At 40.9% G+C, this 19,420-nt stretch overlaps 1 protein-coding gene across 6 annotated transcripts in view; it reads left to right on the top strand.

Moving 5' to 3' along the window:
- The first annotated feature begins 715 nt into the window (after positions 1-715).
- The window catches only part of LOC143299379 (gelsolin-like protein 2), a 41,039-nt gene continuing 22,334 nt past the window's right edge, over positions 716-19,420 (top strand). Inside the window, exons 1-5 of one of the 6 annotated variants that reach the window (XM_076612550.1) lie at positions 716-863; positions 12,446-12,513; positions 13,594-13,674; positions 16,144-16,217; positions 17,580-17,654. In XM_076612550.1, coding sequence (XP_076468665.1) covers positions 12,504-12,513; positions 13,594-13,674; positions 16,144-16,217; positions 17,580-17,654 — 240 coding nt within the window. In that variant the 5' untranslated portion in view covers positions 716-863; positions 12,446-12,503. The other 5 variants (XM_076612544.1, XM_076612549.1, XM_076612546.1 and 2 more) reach the window with 5 other exon arrangements.

The following is a 19,420-nucleotide window of genomic DNA, read 5'->3' as shown; positions in this document are numbered from 1 at the left end:
GTGTGTGTGTGTGTGGATTAATAAATGCAGATGTGTAGTCGAGTTCATTGTGTTGCAAGACAGACCACAGTCCTGAACAACTCAGTTGACTTCACTGAGTTAAACGGCGTCAGCTAAGCGGTCGTCAAGCTAAACTCAAGCAGCCGGCTATATAGCATTCTTTTGTCAGCCTGGCGCTGTCCTCGGCGGACAAACGATTTCACAAAGTGAATTTAACCCAATACAGTTGTGGCTGGAGCGTGTGAAAAATCCACACTGACACATGAATCAAAACACTGTGTGCATGACCGGCGACGTGACAGTTATATTGCTTGTGTCCATCCTAGGCGAGCTGTATGACCCACTTTGATATATCTTGTAAAGTTTGTAACGTTCAGTTTGATTTTATTGACAAGTTAATTTTTCCTTTAAGAGTTAATGTATTTACTTCTTTAGTTATTTACTTGTTTAGTTATTTGATCATTTATTTATTTTCACGGTTTGTTTATAATTATGCCTATTCATTTATTTATCTACCAGTCTATTCTTATTCATATATCTACTTATTCATTTATACATTAACTTATCTTTTTTCTTTAAATTTTTTTAATTATTATTAATCACATGTGGAACAGTCTAAGCCAGGTCACAAACTGCACTGCGACACCGGTTGACTGTGACTGGCACGCGGGCCGCGTGCCTGTCGTGGAACTGACAGCCAGTGTTTGGTACACGGAGCGCGTGCTCAGTACGCGGGCGTGTCGGTTTCCGCGAACGGTCTCGCCTGGCAAGTGGTGCAAAGTTTCGTCTGACTGCGGGAAGATCAGAAGAAAGGAGAAATCTTGGTGGTCTGCCTGTCGACAGAAGCTGCAGAAACGCTATCGGTGAGTTGATGATTATTTCTCAAGTGGTTTTATTCTGCGGTTGGCAGTGCTGCACAGATAGATCTATATCTGTTCGTTTCTTTAGCGCATGTTGTGGTGTTTTGAGAGCGATAACCCGTTGATTGCGTGTAAATTAATTTGTGTTGATGGGCGTTGGCTAGCCGCTGCTGGGCTGGTGATACAGAAAGTACTGTGCCTGCAGTTTCCTCTCGGGAGGAAAACAAAGGCGCTTATTGATCCCTGTTTCGCTTGCACGTTTTGATGTCTTTACTTTTTTTTTTCTTTCGGATTCAGTTCACGTCAGGTGAATTTCACTGTGCAGATAGTGTCACAGTCACAAAAAAGATAGACCCGATAGCCAATATAAACATCAAGTCCAGCAAGCGCACCCCTTTCTCCTCCCCAAACACACTCACACACACACACCTGATACGTACCCACTCTCGTGCACACACACCTTTCTTTGTGAAAGTACCTGCTTAGATAATTTCACAAAACACTGACACATCATAGTCGAACCGGCGGTTAACACACACAACACATACGACAGCGTACATATACAAGGATGCGGTGAGAGCCACCGAAAGCCCTGTGGGCAGCCAGGCATGCTGTAATGCCGAAGGAATGTCCAGTATGCCGACAGAGGAGCACACACTCACGACAGTGATTTATGTTTTGGGACTGACGAGCGGTAACTGCTATTGCACGAGCTCTGCCTGGTAAGACTAACATCTTGTCCAGGTCAACATCATGGTTGATTTAGCTGAGGGGGGTGGGGGGTGGGGGGGTTCCACAGCAAAAAGGTTCAGTATTCTTCAATTCTTTTCAAACCAGAATGGAAAAAAGGATAATGATTTAAACCTCCATGGAAACAATATTCATGGCTAAACAGAAGTTATTTGTTCATCAAAAAACACGAGAATGTTGAACTTTTGTCAGTAGTTAACCACCATATGATAGAAACAGAAATTATTTGTTCATTAAAAAGCATGGTTTAGAATGTTAAACGTATTCAAGTTATTGTCATTAGTTAATTACTGTATGATAAAATCTGCCGTTTCACATTGCAATATAGTGACTAATAAGTGAGAAGTACTGTGGAGGTCAGTCGGTTTATCAGTCCATCAGTCGGTTTATCAGTCCATCAGTCGGTTTATCAGTCCATCTGTCGGTTTAATCAGTCCAATGAAATCAAAGCATCATTTGACCAGTTTATACAAATTACTGCTACAGTTATAACCAGACATGATAAACAGAAACTTCAAAGTTTCAGCATATCAAGAATTACCGGTATAATAAGATCAAATATAAATTACACAACTGATCTTTCCTCCAGTGTCAAAGAAAAACATTGAGCAGCCGACACTACAGTGCTTGCACTGTTCCTAATCAAGCGTAACAGTGGATAACGGAAACACGCATTTTGACCAGAAGAGTATTGTGCAGGGATTGAAACTAATGCACCCCACAGGGAAGCAGTGAACTGGTTCATGATATTACCATGACAAATGCAACATGCTCCAAAGACCTGCTGGTATGCCTGTGCATGCACATCATCTTCAGGATGAGACGATAAACAGAATTCGCCATGTGCAGCATGATTGATTGATTGATGTGGATACTTCTATAGCGCCTATCCTCGGTCAGAGACCAAGCTCTAAGCGCTTTACAAACACGGGGACATTTGCACCACAGGCTGCCTACCTGGGTAGAGCCGACTGACGGCTGCCACTGGGCGCTCATCATTCGTTTCCTGTGTCATTCAATCACATTTCAAATGCACACACATACACACTCAGACAGACATGTAACATTTTTACGTGTATGACCGTTTGTTTGTTTTTTATTTACCCCACCATGTAGGCAGCCATACTCCATTTTCGGGGGTGTGCATGCTGGGTATGTTCTTGTTTCCATAACCCACCGAACGCTGACATGGATTACAGGATCTTTAATGTGCGTATTTGATCTTCTGCGTGTGCATACACACTGGCAGGTCTGCACATATGTTGACCTGGGAGATCGGAAAAATCTCCACCCTTTACCCACCAGGCGCCGTCACCGAGATTCGAACCCAGGACCCTCAGATTGAAAGTCCAGCGCTTTAACCATTCGGCTATTGCACCCGTCAGCATGCATTTAGCGCATGTAAAAGAACCCGCAGCACCAGAAGGGTTGCCTCTGGCAAAATTCTGTATGATATCCATTTTGAGGAGGAAGGTGGCAGAATGGTTAAGACGCTCAGCTGCCAGTGTCGAGAGTCCGTGAGGGTGTGGGTTCAAACCCCGCTCTCACCCCTTCTCCCACGTTTGACTGGAAAATCAGACCGGGCATCTAGTCCTTCGGATGAGACGATGAACCGAGGACCATGTGCAGCACACATGTGGCACACTGAAAAAGAACCCATAGCAACAAAAGTGTTGTCCTCTGGCAAAATTATGTCAAAAGAAATCCACTCTTGATAGGTACACAAATATATATACATGCACTCAAGGCCTGACAAGCACATTGGGTTATGCAGATGTCAGGCATCTGCCTAGCAGATGTGGTGTAAAGTGTATGGATTTGTCCAAATGCAGTGACGCCTCCTTGAGAAACTGAAACAGAATTGATAGTAAAGAAAAGACAACTGCAGACAGAGAAAAAGGAGAAAAGAACAACTCTGTATGCCTGGCGCTGCACTGTGACAACACTCACTGCCAGGGGAGAGCAGCCCGGATTTCACACAGAGAAATCTGTTGTGACAAAAAGGAAATTCAACACAATAAACTGAACAGTGCAAATGACTTTCTTTCTTTTCTTTTGCGTTCGACAGCTACGCAGTCCGGGTTGAAGTCCGAGGGATGCCACAAACTCGGACGTCCGGTGAAGATCGGCTGCCGTCCCTCAGAGCTTGGTAGTAGTGGATGGGCCCCTTTGAGGCTAAGGGCCCGGCACCGTCTCCCCCTGGCCATGGTCCAGGAAGACAACACCACATCGGTCTAATGTTGTCTGCGTAGCCATGTGTCATAGAGTGCATGCACAGCCGGTTTTGACTAGATCACGCCCCTTAAAGAGGCCACTGTGGCACCGTCTTCGGTGATCTCCTGTTCTGGTAACAGTTTACAGTTGGCCGGGTTTTCTCTTGGGAGTTTTCCTTCTCTTGGAAGGACTGCCTGCTGAGGTTAACGGACTCCATCTGCCCGGGTTTGAAATCACAGTTGTCCTTCTCCTGGACTATGTGGGTCCACGGCACCTTATTCCATATCATTTGGTGCAACCCCCAAAGGGAGGGCTCCCCCGTCCGCCACCCTACACTGTATAGTCCCAGAGTGAGGCAAAGGACATTTCCTTGTTGGTGTGTATGTTGTCTGATAACATTCCTTCAAGCTAAAATTGAAGACAGAAAGAACTACTGACATTAACTGAATTGATAACACTTGTAAACTTCCGTCTTCCTATCAAGGATTTTGTCGACAATCTGATGTCACCAATTTTCGTGCAATCTTCTATGATCAGCTGTAAGTGTCAGACTTCAGAGATACAGATTTAACACTTGAAAACTTGCCACTGATTTTGACAGTTCAAACATATAAATTCTAGCCATTTTCATATTCCGTACTGGAAAATAGTGTTTCACTTTCTGCAGCAGGTCAGGCAGAAACAAAGAATGCACAATAAAGAGACAAACCTCCATTCTACCAACTGCAAAACAAAGGGTACAAAGGAGGAAAGATGGAGAGATGGGGAGTCTGTGTGTTACACTGTTTTGTTTTATATGTATTTACCTCCATCGGTCTCTAGTCTCATTCCTACCGATGTGTTATTGTGTTATTTGTTTTGACATTCTGTTGGCTTTTATTAGTTTTGTATAATCTGTTTTATTCATTTTTATTTCCTCGTACTATGTTTTTTCACTTAACACACAATCAGGTTATCAACATCATGCTAAGCAAGTGATTGCTGTCAACTGTAATCAGACTGTGCATAGAACTGCCTGTTGGAGGGCACTGCTTCAGAATCATGGTTGAGTGTGTGTGCTGGTCGTCAGTGCCAGTTAGTACATGTCTGATATGTCTGGTGACCGGTTGTTTTCCTTTTTTCTGATCTTGCATCATTCTCAGTGTTGATACAAGTTTTTACTTGTGGTATTCATGTGACTGATTCTGATTTTAAAACCCTTTCATTATGAATTATATCACAGTATATTTTCTGTGTAATTGGATATGTTACTTATTGTGTGCATTTCTCAGATTCCAAGGATGCATATTGCTGGGCTTACAACAAACATTTCTTTGTTAGCTCTCTCACTGGGCCATTGATGATTGGCGGAAGCATTGTAGGTTGGCTCTCGTTTGCAAGACGAGGATGATTTCTAACTTTAGCACATGTCAACCCATACCAAGTAGGTTAGGGCATCATACAATACAATACAGTACAATACAATACAATACACAATACAATACATCTTTATTAATCCGATTGGAAATTACATGTGCATTCAAAGGCTCATCACTCACACCAATCAGTCTCTCAGCCAAAAGTCTAACATATATAGCAACATAGCAAAATTTTAACTTAAAAGATTGAATTAAAATATGAAAGTGATAAAAGCTGAACAGCTTGCTTTATAACACAGTTAGGGAAGACATGTATTTTGAAGAAAACGAAGAAGCGCTATTTCCGGTAAAAGAAATAATAACATGTATCTTAAAGAAAAACTAAGAAGCACTATTTCCGAATGAAAGATGCTATGATAAAATCATCATTTTTTTTTTTATGAATTCTTCAGTGGCATTATGTGTAAAAAAAAAAATATCACATTCTTGGATGCCATAAAAGATATATGTTTTGATTTTATCATATCCATTAAGAAACACTGATTTTCAGAATAAGAAACCCTATTCCAAGTTATCAGAAATTCTTAAAAAAAAATAAAATAGAATAATAAAAAAAGGATAAAAAATGCAGGTACAGAAAGTATGCATTAAACATAATATTTTAAGAAGTATGTGAACAAACATTTTTACAAACTCGGGAGACAGCTATATGCAAATACATTTAAAAACTACCACTGAATATGACCCCTTCGCCATGCATGTTACTCCAGTGGGACACACATGCCGCACAGGCCAAGAGACGGCCACATGTTATGCTGTTTCTGCTGTGACGAAGAATCAGGCTTCCTGACGCACTGCGTTGTCACCCTTGCACCCACTGGTGTCAGTAGTGTGGAGGAAACAGTACTTCCTGTTCCCTTTCATCAAGGCTTCATTCAGAGTGGGCATTCACGTCATCAAAGCCTGGCATGACTGAAGCTTTTGTCTGGCAGACGTGTTCATGTTTAGCTCCCTGATTGCTGTTGAAGAGTATGCCTGTCAGTGAAAGGCTGTCAGCTCCCTAAAACAGAACTGAAACTTCTTCTCCTTCTCCTTCTTCGTTCGTGGGCTGCAACTCCCACGTTCACTCGATCATATGTAAACGAGTGGGCTTTTATGTGTATGACCGTTTTTTACTCCGCCATGGAGGCAGCCGTACTCCGTTTTTGGGGGTGAACTGAGCATTCATGTCAGGATGTAAGTCGCCATTCTGTCTGTGCCCTTCTTCAGATTGTGTAATTTTTGTTCAGTAAAATCAATGACATCGCTTGAATGGACAAAACAAAGTTGTAATTTCACTCCAGATTCATGCCACTAATCCCATTCCACCAAGGTTCAGCATCAAGGGGGTTAATCCATTTTGTCTCCCTGTACATTAAGCCTAAATCACCAAAACTCGTGATAATGGAAATGTGTTAAAACTGCTGTAGTCAATGGGGATATTTTGCTTTCCTGACAGAATTCAAAGTGGTTTCTCTAAGAAATGAAACGATTAGAGTAAGCTGTTGAAATTATCAAAGCCACAGCAAGTGTCACTATTTGCACACACAGACAAAATGCAAAGGTGCACACACACACTACACACACACACATTCACTTGCTCAGACACATTTATTCATTCACACATATGTGTGTACAATCAGTTTTCATTCACTTGCTCAGACACATTTATTCATTCACACATATGTGTACAATCAGTTTTCACACACACATAAACACACACAAATACACACACACATACACACACAAAGTCACACACACTTATGTGTATGCAGTCATAGTTCACACACACAGATACAGATAACTGTGCTATATCGTTCTCTCTTAATATATTTTCACACCTAAGGTCTGTTATTGCCTCATCCTGTACTCTATGACAACACTGTAACAGCCTTCACATTTTCTGGACTTTGATTCATCCCCTGAAGATTAAACACCACTCTGTTGTGAAATCTAAAACTTGATTTATCCCCTGTAGATTAAACTAAGTAGATGTGTGTTGCAAAATCTAACAAAATCCTGTAGCTTGTGAATGACTCACACAATTTTCATAAAAAGTTGTAACAAGAGGGGGAAAAAGAATCAGCTTCTTTGTGTGTGTGTGTCTGTGCTGGTGGTGGTGGTGGTGTGTGTGTGTCTGTGGTGGTGGTGGTGTGTGTGTGTGTTGTGTGTGTTTTGTGTGTGTGTGTGTGTGTGTGTGTGTGTGCTGGCGGTGATTTTGGTGGTGGTGGTGGTGCTGAGCGTGTATGTGTGTGCTAGTGGTGGTGGTGGTGGTGGTGGTGGTGGTGGGGTGTGTGTGTGTGTGTGTGTGTGTGTGTGCGCGCGCGCATGTGTATGTGTGTGTGCATGCATGTCTGTCAATGTACACATGTATCTCATAACATGCATATTTTGTATGCGTATGTGTGTGTGTGTGAGAGTGTGTGTGTGTGCGTGTGTGTGTTAAAGGGATAGGGGGGAGGGGGAGGACAGAAAAAGGGAACAGGATGGGATAGTGGGGAGGAAAAGGATTTAGATGACCCAACGACAAAGAGCAGCTTGCACATATTGACAGTTACAGACACCCTTTTTTTTTTCTTTTTTTTTTTAATTTCAACACATGAGTCAGTCCACAGGAATTCTTACGACCATCTCTGCTGTTGTATGGGGTGGGGTGGGGTGGGAGGGGGGGGGTATGTGTGTGTGTGTTGGGAGGGGAGGTGGGAAGGGGGGGGGGGGTAGGCTACATGACACACTGGAGACCCAGGCCCACACTGACTGCAGTGTCATTAGGTCTACACGTCTACACCCACAGCAGAAGGAAAACGGTACATGTCACAGGGCACTGGTGTGTTCATTGTTCTGTATCTCTGAAGTAACTATGGACTGTCTGTGTGTGCTGTGCTGTCAGTTGAAGTAACTACAGACAGGCTAAGTAGCTATAGACAGTCTGTGTGTGCTTTGCTGTCAGTTGAAGTAACTGTAGACAGTCTGTGTGTGCTGTGCTGTCAGTTGAAGTTACTGTAGACAGTCTGTGTGTGCTGTGCTGTCAGTTGAAGTAACTATAGACGGTCTGTGTGTGCTGTGTTGTCAGTTGAAGTAACTATAGACGGTCTGTGTGTGCTGTGCTGTCAGTTGGAGTAACTATAGACGGTCTGTGTGTGCTCTGCTGTCAGTTGAAGTAACTGTAGACAGGCTAAGTAACTATAGACAGGCTAAGTAACTATGGACAGTCTGTGTGTGCTGTGCTGTCAGTTGAAGTTACTGTAGACAGGCTAAGTAACTGTAGACAGGCTAAGTAACTATAGACAGTCTGTGTGTGCTGTGCTGTCAGTTGAAGTTACTGTAGACAGGCTAAGTAACTGTAGACAGGCAAAGTAGCTATAGACAGTCTGTGTGTGCTGTGCTGTCAGTTGGAGTAACTATAGACGGTCTGTGTGTGCTTAGCTGTCAGTTGAAGTAACTGTAGACAGGCTAAGTAACTGTAGACAGGCTAAGTAACTATAGACAGTCTGTGTGTGCTATGCTGTCAGTTGAAGTAACTGTAGACAGGCTAAGTAACTATAGACAGGCTAAGTAACTATGGACAGTCTGTGTGTGCTATGCTGTCAGTTGAAGTAACTGTAGACAGGCTAAGTAACTATAGACAGGCTAAGTAACTATGGACAGTCTGTGTGTGCTGTGCTGTCAGTTGAAGTAACTGTAGACAGGCTAAGTAACTATAGACAGGCTAAGTAACTATGGACAGTCTGTGTGTGCTGTGCTGTCAGTTGAAGTAACTGTAGACAGGCTAAGTAACTATAGACAGGCTAAGTAACTATGGACAGTCTGTGTGTGCTGTGCTGTCAGTTGGAGTAACTGTAGACAGGCTAAGTAACTATAGACTGTGTGTGTTGTGCTGTTAGTTGAAGTAACTATAGACAGGCTAAATAACTATATACAGTCTGTGTGTGCTGTGCTGTCAGGATCACTGATAACTTGTGATCATTGTCCTATATCTCTGAAGTGACCATAGACAGTGTGTGTGTGCTCTGCTGTCTGTTGAAGTAACTACAGACAGTCTGTGTCTGCTCTGCTGTCAGGATCACTGATAACATGTCACTTGATAATAATGAATATAAACATAATAATTACAATGATGATAAAGGTGATGATGATTGTAATAACAATAACAATGATGATAAGAATAACAGTGATAATAATAATAATATTAATAATAATACTAAGAAGAAGAAGAAGTAGAAGAATAGATAATTAAAGAGCTCCTTTTTGTGTAAAGCATATTCAGCTGTACAACCTGCTGCACAATGTAAAAACAGATGCATAAAATCTATAATGACTGCTTGTATGTATATCCCTGTACAGTCATCCAGCCAAACACTATTCATGTACATGTCTACACACACAACAACATCACACACAATAACTCAACACACACACACACACATATGATACATCATACTTTCCCAGGATCGCTTGCCATGACGTTACTTTTTATTTTTATTTTATTATATTTATTTTTTTTTTTGTACATTTACAGTTGACTTCATCAAGTTTTTGCACCTTATAAATATTATCATTATTAGTAGTAGTTGTCTTTTATGTATTTATCAATTATTTATTTATTTATTTACTTATTTCTTTTTATTTTATTCATTTATTCATTTATTTATTTATTTTGTTTGTTTGTTTTGTTATTTTATTTTAATATTTTAATTTTAATTTAATTTTATTTATTTATTTATTTAATTCATTTTATTATTTTTTTCTCAAGGCCTGACTAAGCGGGTTGGGTTATGCTGCTGGTCAGGCATCTGAAAAAAATAGGGGGGGGGGGGGAGAGCGTGAGGGGGGTGAGGGGAGATAACTTTCCATTCCATGGATGTCATCCTTATTTCAGAAAAGATTGACTGATCAGCATATCTTGGAGAAGTCAGACCTTGGTTAAGTTGACTTTTAAACATTTTTTGTTCCCAGGTGGTCGATTTATCAGCGATCAAATGTATACTTTGTGCAGAACAACCCACGAAGCACTGGAATGTGTTCTCTGTCTCTCTGTGTGTATCTCTGTCTCTCTCACTTTCTCTTTCTCTCCCTTATGTGACAAAATATGCCCTCTCTCACTCTCTTATTTTGCTGATATTCCATTTGAACTTGCTGTTCACATGATTCAACTGAAACTCACATTTCTACATGTTTGCCAGGTTAACAAACTATGAATTAATTTGCCAGGTTAATGAACTGTGAAGTAATTTGATATGATGTAACTGTATTCACTATAATGTTGCAGTATTTACTATTCAGTTACAAATGTCTTTTTTCTTTCAAGAAAGCAACAGTGAATGTCAATAGCATTAAAAAATTTAAAAAGTGCCGCAATCAGTAAATGTCTATGTATCGGATTTGGTGTGAACAAATTCTGTACGAAAGGATACCAGTTTCAACAATGTCTCAGCCTCTCTGTGCAGCCAAGTGAATGATTAACAGAAAATCTCAAGCCAGGAAAAAAAATATGAGTAAATTGTAAGCCAAGAAAGATTAAACCATGAAATTTGAAGCATCCATATTCAATTTTCAGGGATGGTGCAAAGTTGTTATGCTCAAAGAACTATGAAACAACGATATGTGTACTTCACTACTTGCTGTCAGATTTGAGACAGGGCAGGGAGGCTTGCTGAGCCAGTCTAACCAATTAATTACAACTGGCGGCTGCCCCGAAAATATTGATTCAGTTAGTCAGCAACACTTAACTGTGGAATGTTACATAATGGTGCACTGATTAAATGGTGTCTGGCTTCAGGATAATCAGCCGGCAAATGTCAGCAAGCGTGAATGTGAACGATAATTGTATGTAGCTATAATGACTGCATTTCAGTTCAGTTCAGTTACTGAAGGAGGTGTCACTGTGTTTGGACAAATCCATATATACGCTACACCACATCTGCTAAGCAGATGCCTGACCAGCAGCGCAACCCAATGCGCTTAGTAAGGCCTTGAGAAAAAAAATCCATTCAGTACCATAGTGATTTTGTTCTCTTTTGACAGATTCTTTATACCGTACATGGCTGAAATGTTATTGACTCATTGAAATGCGCTTAATTTGGTCAGTTTTCATTTGGCCTTCCTCAGATTTCAGTGGTGCTTTGTCAGTTATATTGGGGGACATATGATCTTATACAAGCCAGGAAAAATATGTGGATATTATCCATCTTGTAGAATATAGCTGACAGGTGCAATAGCCAAATGGTTAAAGCGTTGGACTTTCAATCTGAGGGTCCAGGGTTTGAATCTCGGTAACAGCACCTGGTGTTTAAAGGGTGGAGATTTTTCCGATCTCCCAGGTCAACATATGTGCAGACCTGGTAGTGCCTGAACCCCCTTTGTGTGTATAAGCAAGCAGAAGATCAAATATGCACGTTAAAGATGCTGTAATCCATGTCAGCATTCGGTGGGTTATGGAAAAAAGAATATACCCAGCATGCACCCCATCCCTCCTTTCCCACCCACCCCTGAAAAAAGGAGTATGGCTCCCTTCATGGTGGGGTAAAAACAGTTATACATGTTAAAGCCTACTTGTGTACATACGAGTGAATGTGGGAGTTACAGCCCACAAACGCAGAAGAAGAAGAAGTAGAAAATAGCTCTAATTGCATACATGTGCATGTATGTGTGCGTGCATGCATGTGTGTGTGTGTGTGTATATACTTTAATGTATGTGTGCATGTGTGTGCATGCATGAATGCGTGTGCGTGCGGTTCGTTTCACCTGTTCATTGATTTGCTGCATGTGCCATCAGATCATAAACCTGACTCATGCTTGCTGACGTACCAGATTTCTGTAATCATGGCAGTCTGTTTCCATTGGTGCTGATCGGATGACACAGGTTGACAACACATTTTTTCTGTCACAGCAATTATTAGTTGTAACAACATGATGGAAAGACATGTGGGCGATAGCTTCTTGTTGAGCGTGTGTAGCTGTGGAGTTAATGTGGTCTGTATGGTATTGATGAAAGTCTGTGTGTGTGTGTGTGTGTCTGTGTCTGTATCTGTGTGTCTGTGTCTGTGTGTACATAGATGCATGCATGTGATGCTTTTATTTTGATGTTTGTGCTTTTTGTTGTTGTTGTTGCTTATACCTGCAAATTAAGTACATAAACCACACATTATTGTTGTTATTGTTACTGATGTAAAAACCTGTGATTTTCCACAATACTTCATGTTGTATTTTGCTTGTGCGTTTCAGACACTGTCTACACACTCCGGATCACTCTTGCGCATAGTGACACGGTTCCTACATCAAAATGCCTAAAGGTATTTTATAACGTGTACCTTTCAATATTACTTTTCTTATGAAGTTTATTTTATTGTCTTCACAATGATTATATTGTTACAGAGAGGAAAATGCTGTGTGTTTCACGTTTAGAAAGGAAAAAAAAAAAGATAGCAGAAAACAGTGTATCATGAGATTCTCCACCTTTGATGACTCTGAAATAATAATAATAATAATACCAAGAAGAAGGAAAAAAAATGGCTTTTTAAAATTTCTCAGTGTTCTACAATAATGCATCAATCAGTTATAAAGTGAAGAAGAAAAATGCACTCCCACACACGTGCACACACACAAGGACACACACTCACACACACACACACACACACACACACACACTTTGTGTAATTATTTGTTAACTGATTATTACTACTACCTTTTTCTATATTATAATTATTATTTATTTATTTATTTATTTATGCAAGCTTATCTATTATTTATTCCCCCGTTGTTGTTTTTTTTGTTTTTTGTTGTTGTTTTTTTCTCAAGGCCTGACTAAGCGCGTTGGGTTACGCTGCTGGTCAGGCATCTGCTTGGCAGATGTGGTGTAGCGTATATGGTTTTATCCGAACGCAGTGACGCCTCCTTGAGCTACTGAAACTGAAACTGAAACTGATGAATGACATGAGGAGTGATTGCAGATGATGAAGAGATCAGATTTCTTTTTGATTCAAAACTATTAACAAATGGTAATGATGAAAAGATGACAATAGATTGATTCTAAAACTCCCCTGTTCACAAACGGGTTTGGTTTAAGTCCTGTTGAACACTATTTTTTGTTGTTATAATTATTACTAATGTTTCTTGTTTTTTTGTTGTTGTAGATGTAATTGTATAAATGTTTGTTATTACTGTTATTATGATTTGTTTGTTCAGTGTATGTTTGTGTGTGTGTGTGTGTGTGTGTGTTTTGAGAGTGTGTGTCTGTGTCCATGTGTTTGATTGTGGAACTGTACACATGTGTACATGAGTGTGGGTTTGTCTCATATCACTACTGTGAAAACAAGGTAACCAAAAGACTCACTCGCTCATTCATGTTGATAATCAGTGGACGGATGTTTCAGGTCTGGTCAAAGCCAAGAAGTATGACTGGAAGGACACCAACCTTGCCAACTTTGGGTCTGACGAGGAAAAGCAAGTGAAAAGTGAGGGAACAAAAATTAGAATAATTCACTTCGAAGCACATGCTGACGGTCCTATAGCCTTTTATATCTGTTATGGCAGTGGATTCATTTCCACTGTGTCTAGGGCTCAGCACAGGAAGGCAGTGGATTATATCCACTGTGTCTAGGGCTCAGCACAGGAAGGCAGTGGATTCATATCCACTGTGTCTAGGGCTCAGCACAGGAAGGCAGTGGATTCATATCCGCTGTGTCTAGGGCTCGGCACAGGAAGGCAGTGGATTCATTTCCACTGTGTCCAGGGCTCAGCACAGGAAGGCAGTGGATTCATTTCCGCTGTGTCTAGGACTGGATTCATTTCCGCTGTGTCTAGGACTGGATTCATTTCCACTGTGTCCAGGGCTCAGCACAGGAAGGCAGTGGATTCATATCCATTGTATCTGGGGCTCAGCACAGGAGGGCGTTGGATTCATATCCACTGTGTCTAGAGCTCGGCACAGGAAGGCAGTGGATTCATTTCCTGTGTCCAGGGCTCAGCACAGGAGAAATTTGTAGTGACAAAAAGAGAAATACAAATACAAAACTAGCATACATAGTGCAGTACACTGTAATTCAGAGCTGACTAGCATGCAGAGTGCAACACAGTGTAATACAATGTGGGACAATACAGTGTAGGACAAACTAGCTTATGCAATGCAGTATAATGTGATACTACATAGAAACAAACTGGCACATACCGTGCAGTATGATGTCACATGAATGTGATACAATTATAGAACAATGCAGTGCAATTAGCCACAGCGCAGAACCTTACGATAAAAACACAGCTCTGCCCCCGCGCCAGCTGTCATCATCCATACAACCCTGTGCAGTGCAATGCAACATATAATGCACAATAGTGTTATTTAGTTTAGTGTAGAGCGATACAACACGCTCAGTGCAGCAAAGCAAGATGCATTTGATTTTGGTTTCTGTGGAACGTGTAGGCATTTAAAAAGTGAGAAAACTAGCATACTTTGATAGTGATGAACAGTTCTAACACTTGGGGAACTTTATTTTAATAATATCTTTATTTTGTAGAGAGGCATATCTGGGTGTGTAGGGGGTGGGTGTGGGGATATGAGCATCTAACGAAATGTGTTTGTTTGGGGAGAGTGTTGTAAGTAAATGGGGGAATGTGTTTATTTGGGGATTTCAAGCCAAATGAGAATTGGTGGAAATCCAAAAAAGAGAAAAGTTCAGAGGTGTTTATATTTGCAGTGTTGCGAGCATGAAGGGAAAATGTTTATTTGGGGGTGAAGGGTTGTGATTATCTGGGGAAAGGTGTTTATGTGGAGAGAACGCAAAGATGCTTATTTAGGCAGGGAAAGGTGGGGGTGTTTAATGTAACAGCCACGTACTGCGCTGTTGCAGAGGAGTGAGGGTGTTTGATGTAACAGCCACTGCACTGTTGCAGAGGAGTGAGGGTGTTTGATGTAACAGCCGCTGCACTGTTGCAGAGGAGTGAGGGTGTTTGATGTAACAGCCACTGCACTGTTGCAGAGGAGTGAGGGTGTTTAATGTAACAGCCGCTGCACTGTTGCAGAGGAGTGAGGGTGTTTAATGTAACAGCCACTGCGCTGTTGCAGAGGAGTGAGGGTTTTTGATGTAACAGCCACTGCGCTGTTGCAGAGGAGTAAGGGTGTTTAATGCAACAGCCATGTACTGCGCTGTTGCAGAGGAGTGAGGGTGTTTAATGTAACAGCCACTGCGCTGTTGCAGAGGAGTGAGGGTGTTTAATGTAACAGCCACTGCGCTGTTGCAGAGGAGTGAGGGTGTTTAATGTAGCAGCCACTGCACTATTGCAGTGGAGTGAGGGTGTTTAATGTAACAGCCACTGCACTGTTGCAGAGGAGTGATCATGTTTAATGTAACAGCCACTGCACTGTTGCAGAGGAGTGCTCATGTTCAATGTAACAGCCACTGCACTGTTGCAGAGGAGTGAGGATGTTTAATGTAACAGCCACTGCACTGTTGCAGAGGAGTGAGGGTGTTTAATGTAACAGCCACAGCACTGTTGCAGAGGAGTGAGTTTGTTTAATGTAACAGCCACAGCAACTGTTGCAGAGGAGTGAGGTTGTTTAATGTAACAGCCACTGCACTGTTGCAGAGGAGTGAGGGTGTTTAATGTAACAGACACAGCACTGTTGTAGAGGAGTGAGGGTGTTTGATGTAACAGCTAGAGGGAGTGGGGATGTTCAAGTAGGATGTTTAATGTAAAAGCCAGAGGAGTGAGGGTGTTTAATGTAACAGACACAGCACTGTTGTAGAGGAGTGAGGGTGTTTGATGTAAATTCCAGAGGAGTGATGATGTTTAATGTAACAGCCACTGCACTGTTGTAGAGGAGGGTATTTGATACAACAGTCACTACACTGTTGCAGAGGAGTGGGGTTGTTAATGAGACAGCCAGAGGAGTGAGCGTGTTTAATGTAACAGTCACTGCACTGTTGCAGAGGAGTCGGCAGAGCAAGAGCCAGCATGGCAGGGAGCTGGACAAGAACCTGGCCTGAAGATCTGGCGGATCGAGGTAACGTTATTTTTTAAAAAATCATATACATTAAAAAAAATCCAGTGCTGCTTAGGTACGCAGGTGGATCAAGGTAAAGTTATTTGTATTAAAAAATGAAATTTTTTTTTAAAAGCGCTGCTTAGGTATGCAGGTAGATTGAGGTAAACTTATTTATAAAGAAATTGATGAAGAATAGAAAAAGAAAATAAAAAAAAAAGTGTTGTTTAGGTACGAAGTACAAAGGTCATGTATTTAGACAGGTTACTACCCACAGCTACTTTCTTCTTCTTTGTCTGTGGGCAGCAACTCCCATGTTCACTCGTATGTATAAGAGTGGGCTTTTTATGTGTAAGACCGTTTTTACCCCGCCATGCAGGCAGCCATACTCTGTTTTTGGGAGTACAGCTGCTTTCAATTTCTCTGCATTTGTGGAGAAGTACTTTGCACAGTATAGGAATCAGACCCCTTCCAGAGTCTGCAGCAGTGGGTCGTGATCAGTATGTTAGATTTAATGTAATTTTATGGGCAAAAAGAAATCCTTTTTTTATTTATACATAGCTTTAACAGTGCATGACAGATAAGACAAAATAAAGATGAAAAAAATACACACAAAAGAAAACCAAAGGGAGTCAATCTGGAGAAAATAATGCAAAATTGTGATTTATTCACACACAAAAGACTAGAAATATCCAAGGTGTTTTTTATTTTATTTTATTTTATTTTTTTAGCTCTCCAAAAGCAATAGCAGGGTAAAAAATAGTCTTTGGTTGATTGAAATATGTTGATGAAGTGTACCCAATGTACACATGCATACATGCATACGTACGCACACCCACACACTCTTATACTTTGGTATATGCATAGACACATATATTCCAAAGAAATGTAGCTCCAGTAGTATTCTAGACATTAGCATTTTCATGCACATCATTATTAATAACTATTTTACAAGGACTTTGTTTTATGTTGCGAACTAATTTTCCAGCCACTTGATTTCTATTATTGCTGTTCAGAAGACTACTCAGGGAGGGGGGAAAATAAAAGCTGGATTGATTTGAGTGCAACTTTCTGTGACAGAAATAGAGATAGAGATGTAAGTGATAACGTGAACTGGTGGCAAGGATTGATTTGCACGTTTTTGAATGTCACGGGAATGTATAATATATGTGTGCATGTTTCTTTGTGCACATTTGTGTCGGGGGTTGTGTATATGTTGCTGTCACAGTGTATGATTTTTGTCAGTGTTTCTGTATACGTGTGTATATCAGCATGCATGTTTTTCTGCCAAGTTTTAGACATAACACTTCTGTGAAGGTTATTATTTCTGAGTGAAATTGTTAATTACTGATATGAAAAAACAACAAACTTTTGTGTGTTCAGCAATTCGAAGTCAAGGATTGGCCAGAGGAAGACTACGGTGAATTCTACAATGGAGACTCCTATATCATCCTGAATGTAAGCAGAAAATGTTGAGTGTTTTCATGTTGTGTACTATTGATCAGTTGTACATGTTTTGGATTGTAACGCTCCGGCCATTAAACGAGTTGCCATCATTTTAATCCACTGTTATTTACCTGGAAGACATCGCATAGAAACATAAAGGGAAATAACTCAAACACACAGGAAGTTTATTGATCGCTGTTCCTGTTTATGAACAAGGTAATTGTTACAGAAACCAGTCGCGCGTATTGACTGGGTGTATGTTATTCTGTTCTGACTTTGTGATTTATTTCATGTTCATTATATGTGTTTGTTCATGCATTTGACTTTATGATTTATTCCATGGTCAGCATATGTGTTTGTCTGTTCTTGCATTGGTGGGCATGAGTAAAAGTGTTAAATAGAATGAAGAATAATGAATTTGTGTGTCATTTACTGTGTATTTATGCATGTGTTTGTGCAGGCACCTATGTGTTTGCATGCATGTGTGACCATACAGTGTGTGTGAGTGTGAGTTACAGACTCTTGTGTATGGTTGTGTTTGTGTGTCTTAAGAACTTTTTTTTCTTTATGTACAATATACAAATGAACACACAAGTTATAAAGAATGTTTATGAACTGGAAACTATCAAACAATTAAATATGTACAGTAATTTAACTAGATTAAGGCAGATTCTTGCAGGATAAAGCTGGGCAGGATAAAACTAAGTAACTACAGAGTTCTGTTCTATGCTTACCTGAATTAGAAGCATGCACGCATACACACTGTTATGCTAGGGCCAGAAATACAGGGCCCAGAGTGTCCGCTAATCAATTGTGATCGCGCATTTAATTTTAGCCCGATCTCCCAATTGAACCATATAATTATGTGACCTGGTTGAAGACAAAATTTGACAAAAAACAAGAACGCCAGAGAATCGACAGACAGAAAATACGAAAAAAACTTAGCTGTATGAAGAGCACAGGAACAGGAGTCATGATGGCTGCCGGAAAAAGAGGGTGCTAGCCAGCGGGACAAAGGGGAGGTTACCTACTTCCGGGAGGTTATCGGCCGTAGTACTTTTGTTTTCTCCGCATAGGCGGATAGTAGTTTGCACAGGACAGGAATGTCAGACCTGTGCCAGAGTCAGGAATGTCAGACCCCTGCCAGAGTCTGCACTAGTTGGGTCACGGTAAGTATGTTATTTAAACGTAATTTTAGATAGAAAATTTCCTATTCCACACACACACACCCTTCTCCCCCCCACTGCTCCCTCCATCCCCCCCTTTTTTTTTTTTGCTGTCTAACATCACTTAAAGTGGAAAGACGTTGCTATGCAGACGACTACACAAGTTATATCCATTTCTTTGCAGGATGTCTTCGTCTTTAGACTGTAGTGTGAAAATAAGATAACTGATATTGGAAGGTGATAGAGGTGGAGGAAGGTGAGAGATAACTGATATTGGAAGATGATAGAGGTGGAGGAAGATGAGAGATAACTGATATTGGAAGATGATAGAGGTGGAGGAAGATGAGAGATAACTGATATTGGAAGATGATAGAGGTGGAGGAAGATGAGAGATAACTGATATTGGAAGATGATAGAGGTGGAGGAAGATGAGAGATAACTGATATTGGAAGATGATAGAGGTGGAGGAAGATGAGAGAAGTGAAAGATGACGGGCGCAATAGCCGAGTGGTTAAAGCGTTGGACTTTCAATCTGAGGGTCCTGGGTTCGAATCTCGGTAACAGTGCCTGGTGGGTAAAGGGTGGAGATTTTTCCGATCTCCCAGGTCAACA

This window comes from Babylonia areolata, chromosome 25 (genome assembly GCF_041734735.1).
Source record: "Babylonia areolata isolate BAREFJ2019XMU chromosome 25, ASM4173473v1, whole genome shotgun sequence".
Lineage (NCBI taxonomy): Eukaryota > Metazoa > Mollusca > Gastropoda > Neogastropoda > Buccinidae > Babylonia > Babylonia areolata.
Note: the sequence above shows the minus strand (reverse complement) of the source record. Positions and strands in the feature narration are given on the sequence as shown.